The sequence below is a fragment of the Aedes aegypti genome, chromosome 2 (genome assembly GCF_002204515.2).
Source record: "Aedes aegypti strain LVP_AGWG chromosome 2, AaegL5.0 Primary Assembly, whole genome shotgun sequence".
NCBI classification, from domain to species: domain Eukaryota; kingdom Metazoa; phylum Arthropoda; class Insecta; order Diptera; family Culicidae; genus Aedes; species Aedes aegypti.
The window spans coordinates 229,407,793-229,425,413 of record NC_035108.1 but is presented as its reverse complement, the minus strand read 5'-3'; the positions used below and the strand labels follow the sequence as shown (position 1 = coordinate 229,425,413).

Below are 17,621 nucleotides of genomic sequence, written 5' to 3'. Positions count from 1 at the left end.
CCTGAAGGTATTCCTGGAAGAAACCATGAAGTTAATCCTAAAGAATACCTGAAGCTATTCTTAGTAAATTTTTTAAAGTTATTTCATGTGTAGTTCGTGGAGGAAACCTTGGACGTACTTTTAGAGGAATCCTTGGAGCGGCCCTCCCGAAAACCAGCCTGGTATTGGCCGACAAAGGATTCCTCAAGTGGTCTCAGTCTGAAGGTATCCCTGGGAAATTCCTGAGAACATTAACTGAAAGAATTCCTGAAGGAATTTGTGGAGAAATTCTTGGATGATTTCCAAAGAAAAGTTTTACCCGCTGAATCTATTCCATATTTTTGGTGTCTTAAGAAACCAGGAATTAATAGTTTTCATATTACAATTCGTAGCATAGTTAATTGGTCATTTACTAATGAACAACTTGGAAATTGCAGGATAGACTCTTGAAAATTTTCTAAATTAATATTTTCATCTGGATGCAGTAATCATGCTTTTGATTTGTGTGAAAAGCATTTAATTGAGATCATGAGAAAAATTAAGAATATTGTGTAATAAATCTTTGAGCTAATTAGTGGAACACCTATAAATAAAAGAAAACCCGAATCTATTACTATACCATTTAATTCCACTAGAGTTTGTATTATTTGACAGATACTTTATTCGGTTTTTCATTTATTTAATATTGTGGTGCTTTTTGTGGGAATAGGATGAGCGTTGAACCACCCCTGGGTGTGGAGAGATGAGTAGAGATAAAATCATATTTTCTGGCAACACTGTAATTACTTTTTCTGTTAACCATAACCGAAGTGAACTCGAAGCGATTAAACGTGTTTTCTCTACGAGTTGCGTTTTTATTCTCGAAGTAGTTTTTCCTTTTTCCTACGGAATTCGGTCGCGTTTCGCGTATCTCTGCTGCGGTTGGCCCAACAGGTTATGGGCCCAGGTGCCGGAAGAGGATTAAGAGTTCGATTTACCGAGAATTGGTGTTCCGGGAAGCGCCGGTAGTGCTCTCGAAGAAAAGATTGGTTCGGAGAAAACAAGATGGCCGACGGGTTCAAAGTATTGTTTCCAAAGCTCACGAAGGAAAACTATGTGTCGCGGAAGTTTCGAATGAAGTCGCTGCTGGAACGCGAAGAGCTTTGGGATGTGATTGACGGCGCGAAACCAGAAGAAATTGATCAAAATGAACTCGAAGAATGGAAGAAAAAGGACACGAAAGCTCGATCGAACATCTCTTTGTTCATCGATGACAGCCAACTTCGGCATGTGAAGAAAGCTGTGACCGCGCGCGATATGTGGCAGAATTTGAAAAAGCATCACGAAAAAGCTTCCATCGGTATGCAAGCCATATTGCTGCAACAGTTGTGTTCGATCAATTTGAGTGAAGGTGGTGAAGTTGAAAAGCACTTGGAAGAAGTGGAAAACCTGGTTGAGCGGCTCGATAACGCGGGTGTCGAGTTAAATGAGCAGCTACGAGTCATCATGCTGCTGCGAAGTTTGCCGTCGTCATTTAACAGCTTCGTTACATCGTTGGAAAATCGTGATCAGGCGGATCTCACCATGGATTTGGTGGCTGCGAGGTTACGTGACGAGTGTCAAAAGCGGGAAGCGGATAGCGGCAGTGGCAGAAAAGAAGAAAAAGTGCACAGGGCTGATGCCAAAGTGAAAGAAGAGCAGAAAAAGTGTTTCTTTTGCCAGCAGCCGGGGCATTTCAAAAGAAATTGCCGCAAGTTCCTTGCGATGAAGAACAGTAAAAGCTCTACGTCGGATTCCAATAAGAAAACGACCCCAACCGAACAAGCGAAGAAAGTGGAAGTGGAAAAAGTGAGTCAATCAAAGCCCGTTATAGCAGATGATACCGTTTGTGGTGCCGTGTGTTTTGTAGTGGGAGAATCCATTCCCGGTGCGTGGTTGTTAGATAGCGGGTGTTCATGTCACATGACGTGCGATCGACAGTTTTTCACGAAGTACAAAAGTGGTGTTGTGGTTGACGTCACACTAGCGAACGGGTCAAAAACGAAATCAGCCGGGTGCGGAAGCGGCATTGTCATGGGAGTGAATGGCGATGGACAGCGTATGGCCATTACGCTGGAAAATGTTTTGTATGTTCCCGCATTGGAAGGAGGTTTGATTTCTGTGCGAAAGTTGACGGCGAAAGGATTCACAGTGGTCTTCAACGAGAAGAGTTGCGAGATCAAAAGTGCTCAAAATAGTGTTTTGGCAGTCGGCGAGCAGGTCGGTGGCCAGTACAGGTTGTTGCTGGCGGAACAGTGCTTGGCAGTGACAAGAAGAAACCACACGGACTTTTGTCAGCACACCTGGCACCGTCGTTTCGGCCATCGCGACATGACCGTCGTTGATGCGATGCAGTCGAAGGAGTTGGTTACCGGGCTGCAGGTCAAAGATTGCGGCGAGCGCGTCGTATGTGAGTGCTGTATTAAAGGTAAATTGTGTCGCAAACCATTTCGCCCTATTGAATGAAAATCGAAACAGCCCATGGACCTCATTCACACAGACTTTTGTGGTCCAATGGAGCAAGCGACTCCTGGGGGGAATCGATATTTTATCACCCTTATAGATGACTTTACTCGTTTTTGTGCAGTGTTTCTTCTCAAAACGAAGAATGAGGCGGTACAGAGAATCAGGGAATATGTGCGGTGGACCGAGAACGTATTCGGACGAAAGCAGAAAGTCGTTCGATCCGACGGCGGCGGCGAGTTTGTAGGAGAGCGCTTGCAACAGTTTTATCGTGATGAGGGGATCCAATCCCAGTTCTCTACTCCCTACTCCCCACAACAGAATGGGGTAGCGGAGCGTAGAAACAGATCGTTGCAAGAGATGGCAAACTGCATGCTGTTAGATGCGGGGCTTCCCAAGTGTTATTGGGGCGAAGCTATCCTTACAGCGAACTACGTTCAAAATCGAATGCCGTCGAGGTCCGTTGATAAAACTCCCTATGAACTATGGACGGGCACTCCACCGGATTTGGCTGATCTGAAGGTTTTTGGATGCGAGGCCTACGTCCACGTGCCTGACGCCAAACGGAAGAAATTTGATCCGAAAGCGAAGAAACTGGTGTTCGTCGGATACTCGACTCAACATAAAGGATACAGATTTTTGGATCGTGCAACGAATCGTGTCGTCATTAGTCGCGACGTGAAATTTCTTGAGCTCGGCAATGGCTCGGAGCAGCCGGAAGAGAACCCAGAAGAAGTCTCCTTGGAGGAGGAAGCAGAGGTGCTAGTTCCGGTGATGCGGTCAAAGAAGAGTGATGAAGAAGAAAAAGTGTTTACTCAAAACGACAATGATCAAAGTAAAGTATGTGAAGATGAACTATCAGTGTGCGATCCCGGGTAGAGGAGAATTGCAAAAGAATAACAAAACTTACCATTAAAATAGAATGTTTGAATAGCAAAATTTGTTCTTTGTTTGTTTGAAATAAGAGATAAAATAACAAAAATAATAACTAAGTTTATATGGCATAAAAACTAAATAATATCATATTTTGCCATTGTAATAACAAAATAATAGTAAAAATATAGGCAACAGTAAATAACAAAATATGTTATTATTTTGATATTGATAACTAAATAATAACTAAATAAGCTATTCACGAGTAGATCAAAATAATGGTAATTTTAGTTCTTTGACTTTAATATCTAAATTTAGCATGATTGAAAAATAAACTTTTTGCTTTCCTGCAAAAAACATTTGCTTTTTAAATCTTCAATGAATATCATACGAATTGTAAAATGAGCCATTATGGCAAAATTTGATGTTGGTTTGTTCTCATGAATTTTTTAAATAAAAGTTTTTAGATATTTATTTTTTTCTTGTATTTTTGCACAAATAACAAATTTTACCATGATAGTATATTTTGTTATTGATTAGTTATTACATGACTTTCAAGTATAACATACCAATGACAAATTTTGCTATGATTGTATGTTTTGCTATTGATGAGATATTTATGTCATATATTCATAACATAATAATGGTTAAACTAGATATGATTGCAAAATTTGTTCTTATTTTACCATTATTTTGTTATTCACCTCTACCCGGGATGATGCGCTCGATAATGTCAACGAGACCATCGAAAACGAAAGTGACTTTCTTGGATTTGAAAATCCCGTCGAAGAAGAGCAAGTGATGGACAAATCAACGCGGCGAACCCGCGGGGTATTGCCTAAGCGATACGAAGATTTTGTGGTTGGACTAGTGAGCCTCGAAGAAGAACCTAGTGATTTTGAAGAGGCAATGATGATCCCTGACTGGAAACGCGCTATGGAAGAAGAACTGAAATCTCATGCAGTGAACAAAACGTGGGAGCTTGTGCGGCTACCTGCTGGTAAGAAACCTATCGGAGCAAAGTGGGTGTATAAACTAAAACGTGATGATACAGGCAGAGTAGTCAAGCACAAAGCTCGCATAGTGGCGCAAGGGTACTCACAATTACCCGGAGTAGACTATACGGAAGTGTTCGCCCCAGTGACATGGCAAACGACATTGCGTGTGTTGTTGGCGATTGCAGGACAGGAGCGGTTAGTGCTAAAGCAGTATGACGTGATAACGGCTTATCTCAATGGTACAATCCAGGAGGAGCTGTATATGAGCCAGCCTCCCGGCTTCGTGGAGAAAGGAAAGGAGAGTTTCGTGTGCAGGCTCCGAAAAAGCATTTATGGATTGCATCAGTCTGCGAGGTGTTGGTATAAGGTGTTACATGCTGCGCTTCTGGACCTGGGATTTGAACCCTGTGATTCGGATGCATGTTTGTACATTCGCCATGGTGAACGCGTCGTCTATTTGCTGGTCTATGTGGACGATTTAATAATCGGAAGTGTTAGTGAGGAGGATATCGACAGCGTGTTCGAAAGCCTTCGCCAAAAGTTCGGAATGACGTCGCTTGGAACAGTTCGTCACTTTCTGGGCTACGAAATACAGAAGGAGAACGGATGTTACACGCTGAGTTTGACCACCTACATCGAGAATTTGATCCGGAAGTTCAAGATGGAAGATTCGCGACCTGTCAAGACCCCAATGGACACTGGATATATACTGGAGAATCCTGACAGCGAGTTGTTTGAGGATCCGTCGCTATATCGTAGTTTGATTGGAGCGCTATTATATCTGTCAGTGAACGCCCGACCAGACTTGTCATTGAGTGTCGGGCTACTAGGACGAAAGGTGAGCCAGCCAAACAACATGGACTGGTCAGCAGCCAAGCGTATACTTCAGTACCTAAACACAACGAAAGATTGGAAACTGCGATACGGGTCGAAGGATAACTGGAAGCTTGTTGGCTACACTGACTCGGACTGGGCCGGAGACAGGCAGACCAGACGTTCAACTACGGGTTTCGTGTTCTTCTACGGAGACGGCGCAGTGAGCTGGATGAGCAAGGCCCAAGGATCGGTTGCGCTATCGTCTCTCGAAGCGGAATACAACGCTCTCACGTTGGCGTGCCAAGAAACAATATGGCTGAGGCGTCTACTGAACGAGTTAGGATTTCCGCAAGCTGAACCGACAACGATTTACGAAGATAACCAGGGGTGTATTAGCTTCGCCACGGCAGAGAGAACGAGTGGCCGAGTTAAACACATCGACACCAAACGACATTTTGTTCGTGAGCTGTGTGGACAGAACATCGTGAAGCTTGTTTATTGCCCAACAAACCGAATGGTCGCCGATGCTTTAACCAAACCTGTCGGACCGACCATGATGAAGAAATTTGTGGGACGCATCGGATTGCAGCTTTAGATTGATTCAGCACTCATCCAGGAGGAGTGTGGGAATAGGATGAGCGTTGAACCACCCCTGGGTGTGGAGAGATAAGTAGAGATAAAATCATATTTTCTGGCAACACTGTAATTACTTTTTCTGTTAACCATAACCGAAGTGAACTCGAAGCGATTAAACGTGTTTTCTCTACGAGTTGCGTTTTTATTCTCGAAGTAGTTTTTCCTTTTTCCTACGGAATTCGGTCGCGTTTCGCGTATCTCTGCTGCGGTTGGCCCAACACTTTTATGGCTGCCCTTAAGCTACATGCCCATTTCCAAATAATTTCAGAGCTGAGATGGGTCTCGTGGACTTTGTTCCATATAAAACATTTAAAATGTATATGCCTTTGCCCATATACGCATACAAAATAGCAACTTTGGCTGAGAAAACCTTTCAGTTAATAACTATGTAAGTGCTCATAAGAACACTAAGCTGAGGAGCAGGGCTTTGTCTCAGTTGGGACATAACGCCAGAAAGAAAATTAAGATCATATTGTCTACAAAACAGAAACAAGTGATCAGTGGGAGGGGATGTGTTTGAGGGTCAACCTTCCCTTCCTCTCCACCTTAGTGAATTTTGGAGTAAGTTTTTGGTTGAAACTACTTGAAATACGAAAAACGCTCTTAACAGCATGTTTGGCTTGTTCAGTTTTGAAAATGTGAATTGAATTTTATTTTTTAAATTAAACATTTGGATTTTAAATTCAAATTAGTGAGAGGCTCTGGTGATGACCAATGTTCTTGATAGTGAGACATACTATTAATAAAATATTGTTCATCCCAAAAAAAATTTTGCTACGTGTCGTGTTTACACTTTCGCCCTCTCGGAGGGTTGACAATTCGGAGGTTCTGTTACTAAAATGATGAAGGGTATTTCCCTTCACGAAATTTTACAGGCTTTCCATAGTGACGACCATTAGCATCCGTAATTTGCTGCGGGAACTTTAAATAACATGAAACTAGTTTTGTTTTAAAAATGCCATATTCTCATATTTCCGGGATTTGGTGGGTTTCCAGCAGGTATTTTGTTTTAATAATTTAATTCGTGTAAAATCATACACATTTATTTCGTAAATGTGTTCCATGAGTCAAATTTCAAATGATTTTGCCATCACTAAAGTAACAGTTAACTTGATGATTAAAACTTGACTAAAGTTTGGAAAGAGCTACAATTTCTAATTGTGACTGTGACTGTCTAAAGTTCATTAAATACATTCAATTGTTACATTATATTCAATTTGATTTCTAATTTTTCATCTATTAGAGCAAATTGCAAATATTTCAAATGTTATCGTTCAAAATTAACACTTCTCTTGGTTTTTAATTCAAATCTAAAAAAGTAAGGCTCAGTAACTCAACAGAGAGAGAAAAACAAATGAAATTTTGAACTACAAATATTTGGATAGTTACTGATCTGATTTGATATTTGATTTAGAGCATAACAAAAGGTTTTTGTATTTTATTATTCTTGTACAAGAACCACATCAACCTGCTTGATAAAGTTGTATCGTTTTCGTTCAATCTATCATAAGTTGTTTTAAAAATGAAGTAAAAATGTTGGAATTTGATGAATTTTTTGAATTTTTTCTTCCAAATTTTTGATTTTGTATTACAAACATTGCAAGGCTTTTTTTTTAAAGAAAAGTACTGATCTACAAATTGTGACTTTTAATTGTTGTGACTGCACAAAGTACCTATTAAACTGCCAAAGTCTCAATTTCAAAAGAAATTCTTCATTTTATGCAGTTATTTTATTATTTTGCTGGATAAAACAAAAACAAAATGATTTGGTTGAACTGTCTTAAGCCATCCCAACTTTTGTAAAAACATCTAGTTTTTGTGTCGTTCGTCTTCCCTGAGCAATTTTCTGGATACGCCACTGCAAATTATATGAAATATTACATGTAGGTCTATTATTTGTTTTTATAAAAATAGTTAACTGAGAGGTTATTGATCTATTGAACATAATTTGTAAGCAACCTTATACAGAAAACCAAGCTGTAGTAGGTTAGACGGTCACTAATTTCGTGAGATATTCAATCCTGCTGCTCCAATAGTTCACGCTAAGCATTAGTGCGATACCTAAATTACTTTATTGAACCTAAGAATTCACCTCGCTCGTGCTGTGTATCACGGGCGAGGTTTACTTGGTAATGTTGTACTTTTACAACGGCGTGCATGGCACGTCATAAATTCTACTCTCCCTTGTCCACCTCTATGTAATTAATAGATGACCTAAAACTCTTCAAAATGCATCAAAAGTTCAACGTCATAGGCGAGAAATGCATAAATTGAGTTCTCGCTACACGCGCAAGCGCACCCCCCATCTGCTCTGCACCGTAGTCAGCTACTAGTGCGAAGAATTTAAAAGGATCAGTCTTTATGAACACACTTTCGCTTCTGCGATGGTCGTGCGGCGACCGCACTAAATCTATTTATGCGACTGTTTGCAAACCAAACGCAGCAGCGAAGAGAAAATGGCACATGTTGCGAAGAGATTTCATTTCCTATTCGCTTCGGCACGACCGACATCTGTTGTCTCCGAGCACTTCATTCACACGCGGAGGCATCAACACACGAACGAACGAACGAATAGGGTAAACAGCCGTCATTTTTTTTGATTTTTTTGCTGTTTGAAGGACAAGTTTCAACATGATATTGTGACGAATCTACAAGAGATACACTTTTGCTCTCAAAGACACTTTGGTAGCTAATAAGTTAATGCATATTTTGCAGAAGAACTTTTTTAACATTAATTACGATAATTTTAATAAAATTCATGAAAATACGTCGAAAAATGCTGATTTTTCCGTCACTTTTTGCAAACTTTTCGTAATTTGAGCCTTTGAATCGTTTTCTACGAAAGATAAAATGTATGACGCATAGTTAATTAGATATGAGGTTTCAAAGATGACCAAGCTGAAAATCTTAAAATCGTGAATAATTCACTTAGCAGTGATTTGCGACCCTATGTTCCATGGGCACTTTTTCATATCTCATGGAGACCTATCGACCTATATATATATATATATATATATATATATATATATATATATATATATATATATATATATATATATATATATATATATATATATATATATATATATATATATATATATATATATATATATATATATATATATATATATATATATATATATATATATATATATATATATATATATATATATATATATATATCATGGTACAAGTTTTCAAGAGAATTAATCCAAGACAAGTGTGAGTGAAGACAATTATCTGTATAGCACTCATTTCAAGATAATTGTACCATGATATAAATTATATGCAAGAATAAATCTTCAAATAATTTCAACAATTTTATTATATGTTGGTTCACGCAAAAGTTGTAACTTGAATGTTCATTACCAGCAATGCAATGTTGGGTAGATAAAATACATCATCTTCCTTATGGCCAGCTGACAAATGTGCTTGAAATACAAGCGGGTGACTAGGCTTTGTATAAAGCGTACCGTTATCGTAAAATGTAATGTTTTCGTGTGACAGCAGCTCTCTGAAAAAGGAAAAAAATGTGTTAGCAATGCCTCTGAACCATCCAATGAACTTCTTCAAATATCTTTATCCAATAATAAATATTTCTGTCGTTGATTCTGTACTGCAAATTTCGTAACAATATTCAACTATATTCATCAATCTATTATCATTCTATAAAACCAAATGAGAAACATTATTTATCAATCAAACGATATAAATGTTCAATGAAACGGTACTAAATTTCATTCACGGGCATCTAAGAGAGCCGAAGGAGAGAAAGTGGGGTCGTGACGGACTTTGGTTTCAGGTTGGACGACGACGCTGCAGAATCGTTACCCGTTCTGTGGCGTAGTTGGTCTAGTGTATTGGGAGTCGATGGATCGTTCATAGGATCTTTCTGGTGGGCGAACGATTATATTATTTTTCACAATTTTACGTCTCAATTTGTTCAAATTGACTTCTGTGAAATACAATATTCTCATAAAGAACAGCTCGTGGTAAGAGGATATGCAATTTTCTCGAAGTTAAAAATAGGTAAAATAGCTTAGAATATTGTGTCAAAACACGGCCGTGCAAAAAAAGTTTCCTTACATTTTTCCCACCAAAACCTTATTTTTGCATGGAACGTCGAGAAATGGTTTTACTTATTTTGCACGGTTTTTGAAATTTTGAACTGAAAACTTTTTTTGCACGGTACGCATCTCCCGTGCAAAAACAGAATCGGGTGTATTCAACAATCACAAAATTGGGATACTGTCAGCCATCTTACTTCACCGGAGATCTAACACAGTCTGACTTGAGGCGATTGGAAGACTGACGTCCACATCACGCACACACTAATATTACAGTCACCCCACAGTTATGGATAGCACACAGATATGGATCAGAGTTGGATTAAAACGGAAATATCTCATCAAATACAGGTGCAATTTCGCAGAACACATTTTACCTAAGTGAACCATAAATCTGTACAGCATCGCAATCAATTCAAATATGCTTAAATATATTGTTCCCGTCTGTAGCAAACAGTCTTGGGAACTGTGACCACAATTCACCACAGTTCTTCGATTCTGCCATTCCACCAAAACACAAAGCAGCAGCAGCATCAATACCTGGGAGGGAGGCACCGATACTACACACGAAATATTGAACAACACTTTTCCAAATTTCAAGATAACTCCCGCTCACCAACGACAATCAAGGCAGGCTTGGGAAAAATCGCTAGTTTTCTTTTGTTGTGTACCTTCGATCTTTCTGGACAAATTTGGAAAAAGGGCCATAGTTTGATGTGCATTTAATTTTAATTTTGATTGAAAAAAAAATAAAAAGATGCGTTTTTCAATACATTATATTCAATCAAATAAGAAGGTGCTATCGTGGCATTGCTTTTGGATGTGCAGGAATTAATTTTCAATCGATTGGTGTCAACTTTGTTGAAACGCAAAAATATGTTTTGATCAATTACGCGCTTTTTTCATGTTTGTCCATTCTTTAAGATCTGGGCTCACAGTGACAGTTCGTGACAGCACAATCTCGGCTCACTATGACGTACATAAAGTTTGTATCGGTTTCTCCCTCCCAGGTCAATACTTTATGTGAAAACCGTAAACAATTTAAATTTAGTTAAGCAATTGTTTTTTTTTTCTATTCACATTAGAATTATTGCAGATGGGACTCGTTATCCGAGTATTTCTCTCACTAAACCAGCCTATGGACATGCCCTATACCAACTGCAGCGATTTGCAGTAGACAGGATGTCTCAGGCCCGATCCATCTGACAAGCCAATCGAGCTCATTGAGCCATTTTACGAGACGTTTCGGAACAGCTGATCGCCGCAACGGCGTCAATTGACAGGAGACCTGGGATTAAATCCAGCGTGATTTTCAACAACGCCTCATCTTACCAAACGAGGACATGGATAAAATGACAAAAATGAGATCCAAAAATGTTCGTTACTGCAACATTACACCTAGTTATTGTATCAGCTACCTTTTTGTTACCCATATTGCACATAAAAAAGCACTTTTGTGATCAGAAATATTTTAATAATTTTTCTCCATTTAAGTTTTCGCCTGGATGAAAAGCTACGCTAGAAATGCGCACAGTCATCAACCATCATCATCGCGAGAACTGACGACGATGATTGAAAAATCCCAGGTCTCCTGTCATTTGATCAGGCTTCGTAAAATGGCTTATACCATCAGGCGTTGCGCTGCCAACGGTTCACACACTGCTTGACTGTTTTTGTCTCTCCACTATGACCATTTTCGGGCAGCTATTCCAAGCTGAATGATTGAAAAAAGTGTTAAATCATTCAATCGCTAATATTTCGCTTGTGTTTTCAACTAATTGAAATCTATTAGCTCTAACAGAAAGACCACAATCATTCCGTTACGATACATATAAACAAGTTCAATTTCATACTGCCTTTATCGAGCAAAAATGCAAAACCCCGAAAACCGCAAAAATCGTGTCACCGCTGTGCTCGAGTCATTTCGCATTCGGGGTTGAAAAACATTAGGAAGAAGAAGATTACATTTTTGAAGAGCTGTGACATTTTTTTGTTTTGAACCGTCATGGTTTGCTTTGGATTTTGATGGTCGTGTAGAAAGATGTAAATGTAGAGGCGGTAAATGTTTGCTCCAGTACTTTTCTCATCCCTGGTAGCAAATAAAATGTCAATCGTATTCCCAGAAGCGTTGATTCATAACTATGGGGCATTGAAACCCATACCACAGTTATGAATCAAAGATAAGACGATTCCGAAAGAAACGTTAAAACGTATGCTTTCGCCAACACACCATTCGTTTTCCTCGCAGTTAAATTGCTGTTACACGCAAACAAATTTTGTTGTATAATCTACCGAATCCATGGTAAAATTTAGAACTGCACCAACGAATCACTGAGCAGTGCAGTAAATGTGACCATGTCCATAGTAGCATCCACCACACAGAAGTGTCCTAAATGTGGAGAACCTCATCAGTCATCCAAGTGTAATAAAATCTCGGATCTATGTTTTTATTGTAAACAAAAGCACAACTCTTTAAAAGAATGTGTTGTTTATATTGATCATCAATCTAAATTTAATCAAAAACTTAGGAATGAAAATCTATTGTCCTACGCTGAAATAATAAAATCCACTGATAGTTTTTCATCTCCCAATTCATTTGATATTTTGCATGATGATGCTGAAAATGAACCATCAAAAAATTTGAATAATTATGTTTACAAACCTCCTAGTAAAAGGAAAAGAATTTCTTATAAATCTTTAAATAATAATTTGTTTTCTGAACCTCAACCATCCACTTCTTTTGATATGAATTTTCCTCCCCTTAGTGCATCCGTTCCCTTCAATAATATTCCTGGATTTCAAAGAATCGATTCTACCCATTCAATCAACAAAAATGATCAAAATTCGAACAATATTTCCAGTGATAAAAGCAATGAAAATTCTAATCAATCAATTTTGAATATTTTGCAAGAAATTGTAGATTTCTTGGGATTGAGTGATTTTTGGAAAAAAAATAATCAAATTGATTTTACCATTATTGGCCTCTCTTTTAGATAAATTGAATTCATTTGTTCCCCTTATTTCTTCTCTATTTTCGTCCTAATGGCTTCAATCAATTCCAAGAAATTACACATTTTACAATGGAATTGTCGAAGTATTATTCCAAAAATTGATAGATTAAAAGTTTTATTGAGTAATTTTGATATAGATGTGTTTTGTTTAAATGAAACGTGGTTAGGTACAGCTAGATTTTTCCGTATCCCTAATTATAATATTATTCGAAAAGATAGAGATACATCATTTGGCGGAGTTTTAATTGGAATTCGCGATAATATTGAATTTAAATACTTAAATGTTTCCTTCCAAACACAAATAGAATATGTGGCTGTTAAGATTAGAAATGGGAAAAATGAATTTTCAATTATATGTTTTTACATTCCTCCAAATGCAAGTTTTAGTTTGTCAGAAATTAAAAGTATCTTAAATGAAATCCCTTCACCATTTTATATACTAGGAGATTTCAATGCACATAATTTCGCCTGGGGTAGTGAAAAAACTGATGGTAGAGGTTCATTAATTATGGATTTGATTGATGATTTGAATTTAAATATTCTTAATGATGGATTGATTACTAGGATTGCTGTGCCTCCTAATAATCATTCCTGTGTTGATTTATCTTTATGTTCAAATAATTTTGTCAATGCAATCATCTTGGAAAACTATTCATGATCCAAATGGTAGTGATCATTTACCAATTTTGATTAATGTGCAAACTTCTGAAGACAATGAAGTGTTTTATGAAGCTTTTACTCCAGATCTTTGTAAAAATGTTAATTGGAGTAAATTTTCTGATCTTGTATCCATTTCATTAATCAATATTGTCAATTCAGATACTCCAATTGATAGTTACAATACTTTTTCAAAGTTGTTAATAGATTGCTTGCAAAAATCTCAACATAATAAACCATCTTTGAATACTACAAAAAAAATCGTCCTTCGTTTTGGTGGGATAATGAGGTTCCATTTCTTTAAGAAATAAATCTAAAGCCTTCAAATTATTTCGCAGATCAGGCTCCAGAAATGATTATTTTCTATATTGCAAAGCTGAAGCACAGTTTACTAGACTTACTAAATTTAAAAAAATAAATTATTGGAAAAATTTTGTTGAAAATTTGGACAGAGAGACTTCATTGTCTACTTTGTGGTCCGTAGCACGTAATTTAAGAAATTATAATTCTTCTCCACCTACTATTTTAGAATATTCAGAACAATGGATGAATGATTTTAAAAAAGACAATTCACACCGTCTTCAGCCAAAGGCCGCACAGACTGAACGATCACTAACATTAGGCAACGGACAACATGAAACACCCAGTAGTCCAGTGATGGACTTTCCGTTTGACGAAAAGTTTCCACCGACTGGAGCGGGAATCGAACCCACACCTCGTGGCACAATACGCCTAAACGACTGACGCCGCTAACCACACGGCCACGAAGCCCACAATTTGTCCTGATTCCTTCGAAAATTTGTCCTGATTCTGTTCCTCCGTCCATTGATTACAATACTAATTCAATTAATTACTTTCCTGAATTATGTAATCCATTTTCAATAGCTGAATTTGACATGACTTTATCAATAACCAAAAATACTGCTCCAGGTATTGACAACATTAAATTTATTGTACTTAATAATTTACCTTACGAAGGAAAACTTCATCTACTTTCGATATATAATGCTTTATTTTGTCAAAATATTATTCCTTTTGAATGGCGTTTCATTAAAGTTATAAATATTGTCAAACCTGGTAGAGATCCAGCATTTGCTGATAGTAGAAGGCCAATCAGTTTATTGTCATGTTTGCGAAAATTATTAGAACGTATGATTTTAAATCGTCTTGAATTATGGGCTGAGGACAATAATATTTTTTCATCTTCTCAATTTGGATTTAGAAGAGGTCGAGGTACTCGTGATTGTATTGCACTTTTAGCTTCACAAATCCAGCTTTCATTCAATAAAAGGCAAGATGTTGTGTCAACATTCCTGGATGTTTCTGGAGCTTATGATTCTGTTTTAATTGATTTATTATACAATAAAATGCATAATTTGAAAATTCCAAATTTAATATCAAATTTTGTATGCAATTTATTTTCTTTCAAAATCATGAATTTTTATCATAATGGTAAATCGAAAACAATTCGTTATAGTTATTTCGGTCTGCCACAGGGATCTTGTTTAAGTCCTTTTTTGTATAATTTATTCACAAGTGACATTGCTTCAATTATTCCTAATGGATGTTATTTATTACAATTTGCTGATGATAATGTCATTTCTATCAGTGGCAAAAATAGAGAAATTATAAGACATTTTATGCAATGTGCCCTGAACAATATTGATATGTGGGCTCATGAAAATGGTTTTTCTTTTTCTGTTCAAAAAACAAAATATATAATATTTTCGAGAAAATATTCGACTTCTTCAATTCATTTTTATGTAAATGGTATTGAAATTGAACAAGTTGATGAATATAAATATCTTGGTATTTGGTTTGATTTTAAACTGAACTGGAATGCTCATATTAAATATATTCAAAAAGTTTGTTCAAAAAGAATAAACTTTCTTCGTACAATTACAGGGACTTGGTGGGGCGCAAGTCCTTCTGATTTAATTACGCTTTACAAAACTACTATCCGTTCAGTAATGGAATATGGTTGGTTTACATTTGGGAGCGCTACACGTACATATTTTGTCAAACTGGAAAAAATACAGTTTCGTTGCTTGAGAATTTGCTTGAAACTTATGAATTCAACACATACTCAATCAGTAGAAGTTCTTGCTGGTATATTACCATTAAAGATTCGTTTTCAAGAATTGAATTGCAAATTTGTTATGAATTGTTTTTCAAACAATCATCCTCTTATTGATTTTTTGAAATCTTTATTTGATATTAATCCTACGAGCAAACTGTTACATTCCTTCATTCATTGCTCTACAGAAAATATTGAACCAATTCCTTCGTATGCCTTTTATAATTCAAAAATTTCCATTCATTCATACAAGCCATTAATTGACTTGTCTCTATTCCATGAAATGAAACAAATTCCAAAATTTCACCATTATTATTTTGCTAATATTTTATTCGAGCGCAAATTCAATGGAATTACTCCCGCACAATTTTTTTATACTGATGGTTCATTGATTGACGGCATCGCAGGTTTTGGTGTCTATAACTTATTTTCTGGTCATTTTTTTAAATCATTCCTTGTTGAGCTACCGTGCGAGACAGTCGATAGTTCTCGTGTGTCCGGGTTCACACCCGTTTTTCCCGAATATTTGGTTGTTCGAGGCTTAGTGCCAAGTGTGTTTATTGGAGTGAAGAGCCTTAGTTCGGCTTGGAAGCGGAACACTTTCGGCGAAGCCATTGTGTTGCCGTTAAATTGAGTTTTGCGCAAAACTGTTGAACGTTTTCGCCAACGCGTGGATTTTTCCGATCACGTGCATCATCGAAAGCAGCCCGCACCCCGTCCCGTGTGCTACCTGTGTGCAGTGCAGTGTGATCATCGGCTATAGTGTGTGTATAGCGTAAGAGCAGAGAGAGCGAGAGACCACACATCCACAAGTACCAGCGAGCGGCCTGTTCTTTTCGGATCACGTGTACCGTCGATGGCAGCCCGTACCTCGTCCCGTGTGCTACCTGAGTGCAACGCAGTGATCATCCTCTGTAGTGTGCGACAGCGGAGACGCGCCAGCGAACGGTCGTCCGCCATTTGCTACCTCTCCCCAAGCGTAGACGCCCATCGGTTACAGCATCGACGACGCCAGCGTGGATAGAGTAAAAGATAAGTACCTCTCGTTGTTCTTCTCCTCTTCACGTCTTTTTTGATTAGTTTTTACTGCGTGTGAAAGTTTTCCCTCTTCCCTTTCCCCTTTGTATGTGTGTGTGTGTTTTTTTTCAGTTTGATTCAATTTCCATTTCTGTGAATAGTGTTAGTTTGAGTTATTCGTGCGCCCTTTGCGGTGTTAAGCTACCGCAATGGGTGTAGATGATGATGGCGGGGGAACGTCGTATCCCCTCACTGAGTCTTCGAATGTGTTGAACCAACAAAACACAAACACCTCTATGCCCAATCCATGTGTGTCCCCTCAATCTGATGTGTCTCAAATGGACACCAATATTCTATCATCTCCTACGTCCCCCCGCCTTAAGGCCTACCCGCCCGACTCTGGTGGGCCTTTTGTTGTTTTCTTTCGATCCAAAGGCAAACGGTTGAATACTATTCAGATCAGTAAGGATCTGACTAAGCGATTCTCTTCCGTTGTCGCAATTGACACAGTGGGTTCTGGTAAGCTGCGCGTCACCGTCAGTGACCGTAAACAGGCCAATGAGATTGTGGCCTGTGAGCTCTTTACTCGTGAGTACCAAACTTATCTACCAAGCCATCGGGTTGAGATTGCGGGAGTGGTCACCGAAGGCAGTATGACCTGCGAAGAATTGATGCAGGGTTGTGGTCGCTTCAAAAACCCTTCTCTCCCATCTGTCCCCATACTGGATTGCAAGCAATTGCATTCCGTATCCCTGGTGGGAGAAAAGAAGATCTATTCACATTCTGAATCCTTCTGTGTGACCTTTTCCGGATCTGCTTTGCCGAATTTTCTTGTAATCGGCAAACTTCGTTTACCTGTGCGGCTGTACGTACCGAAGGTAATGAATTGCACAAATTGCAAGCAGCTGGGCCATACTGCCCAGTATTGCTGCAATAAACCTCGCTGTGCTTCTTGCGGGGAGAGACATGTGGATGGTGCATGTAGTATACCGCCAAAATGCGTTTATTG

The 17,621-nt window shown here is 38.2% G+C and overlaps 1 protein-coding gene across 4 annotated transcripts in view; it reads right to left on the bottom strand.

Annotated features, from left to right (window-relative positions):
• LOC5574548 (scavenger receptor class B member 1) overlaps positions 1 to 17,621 on the bottom strand; it is a 494,233-nt gene that overhangs the window by 392,112 nt on the left and 84,500 nt on the right. For all 4 annotated transcript variants that reach the window (XM_021844301.1, XM_021844303.1, XM_021844300.1 and 1 more), the window contains exon 4: positions 9,153 to 9,297. In XM_021844301.1, coding sequence (XP_021699993.1) covers positions 9,153 to 9,297 — 145 coding nt within the window. The remainder of the gene's footprint in view (positions 1 to 9,152; positions 9,298 to 17,621) is intronic.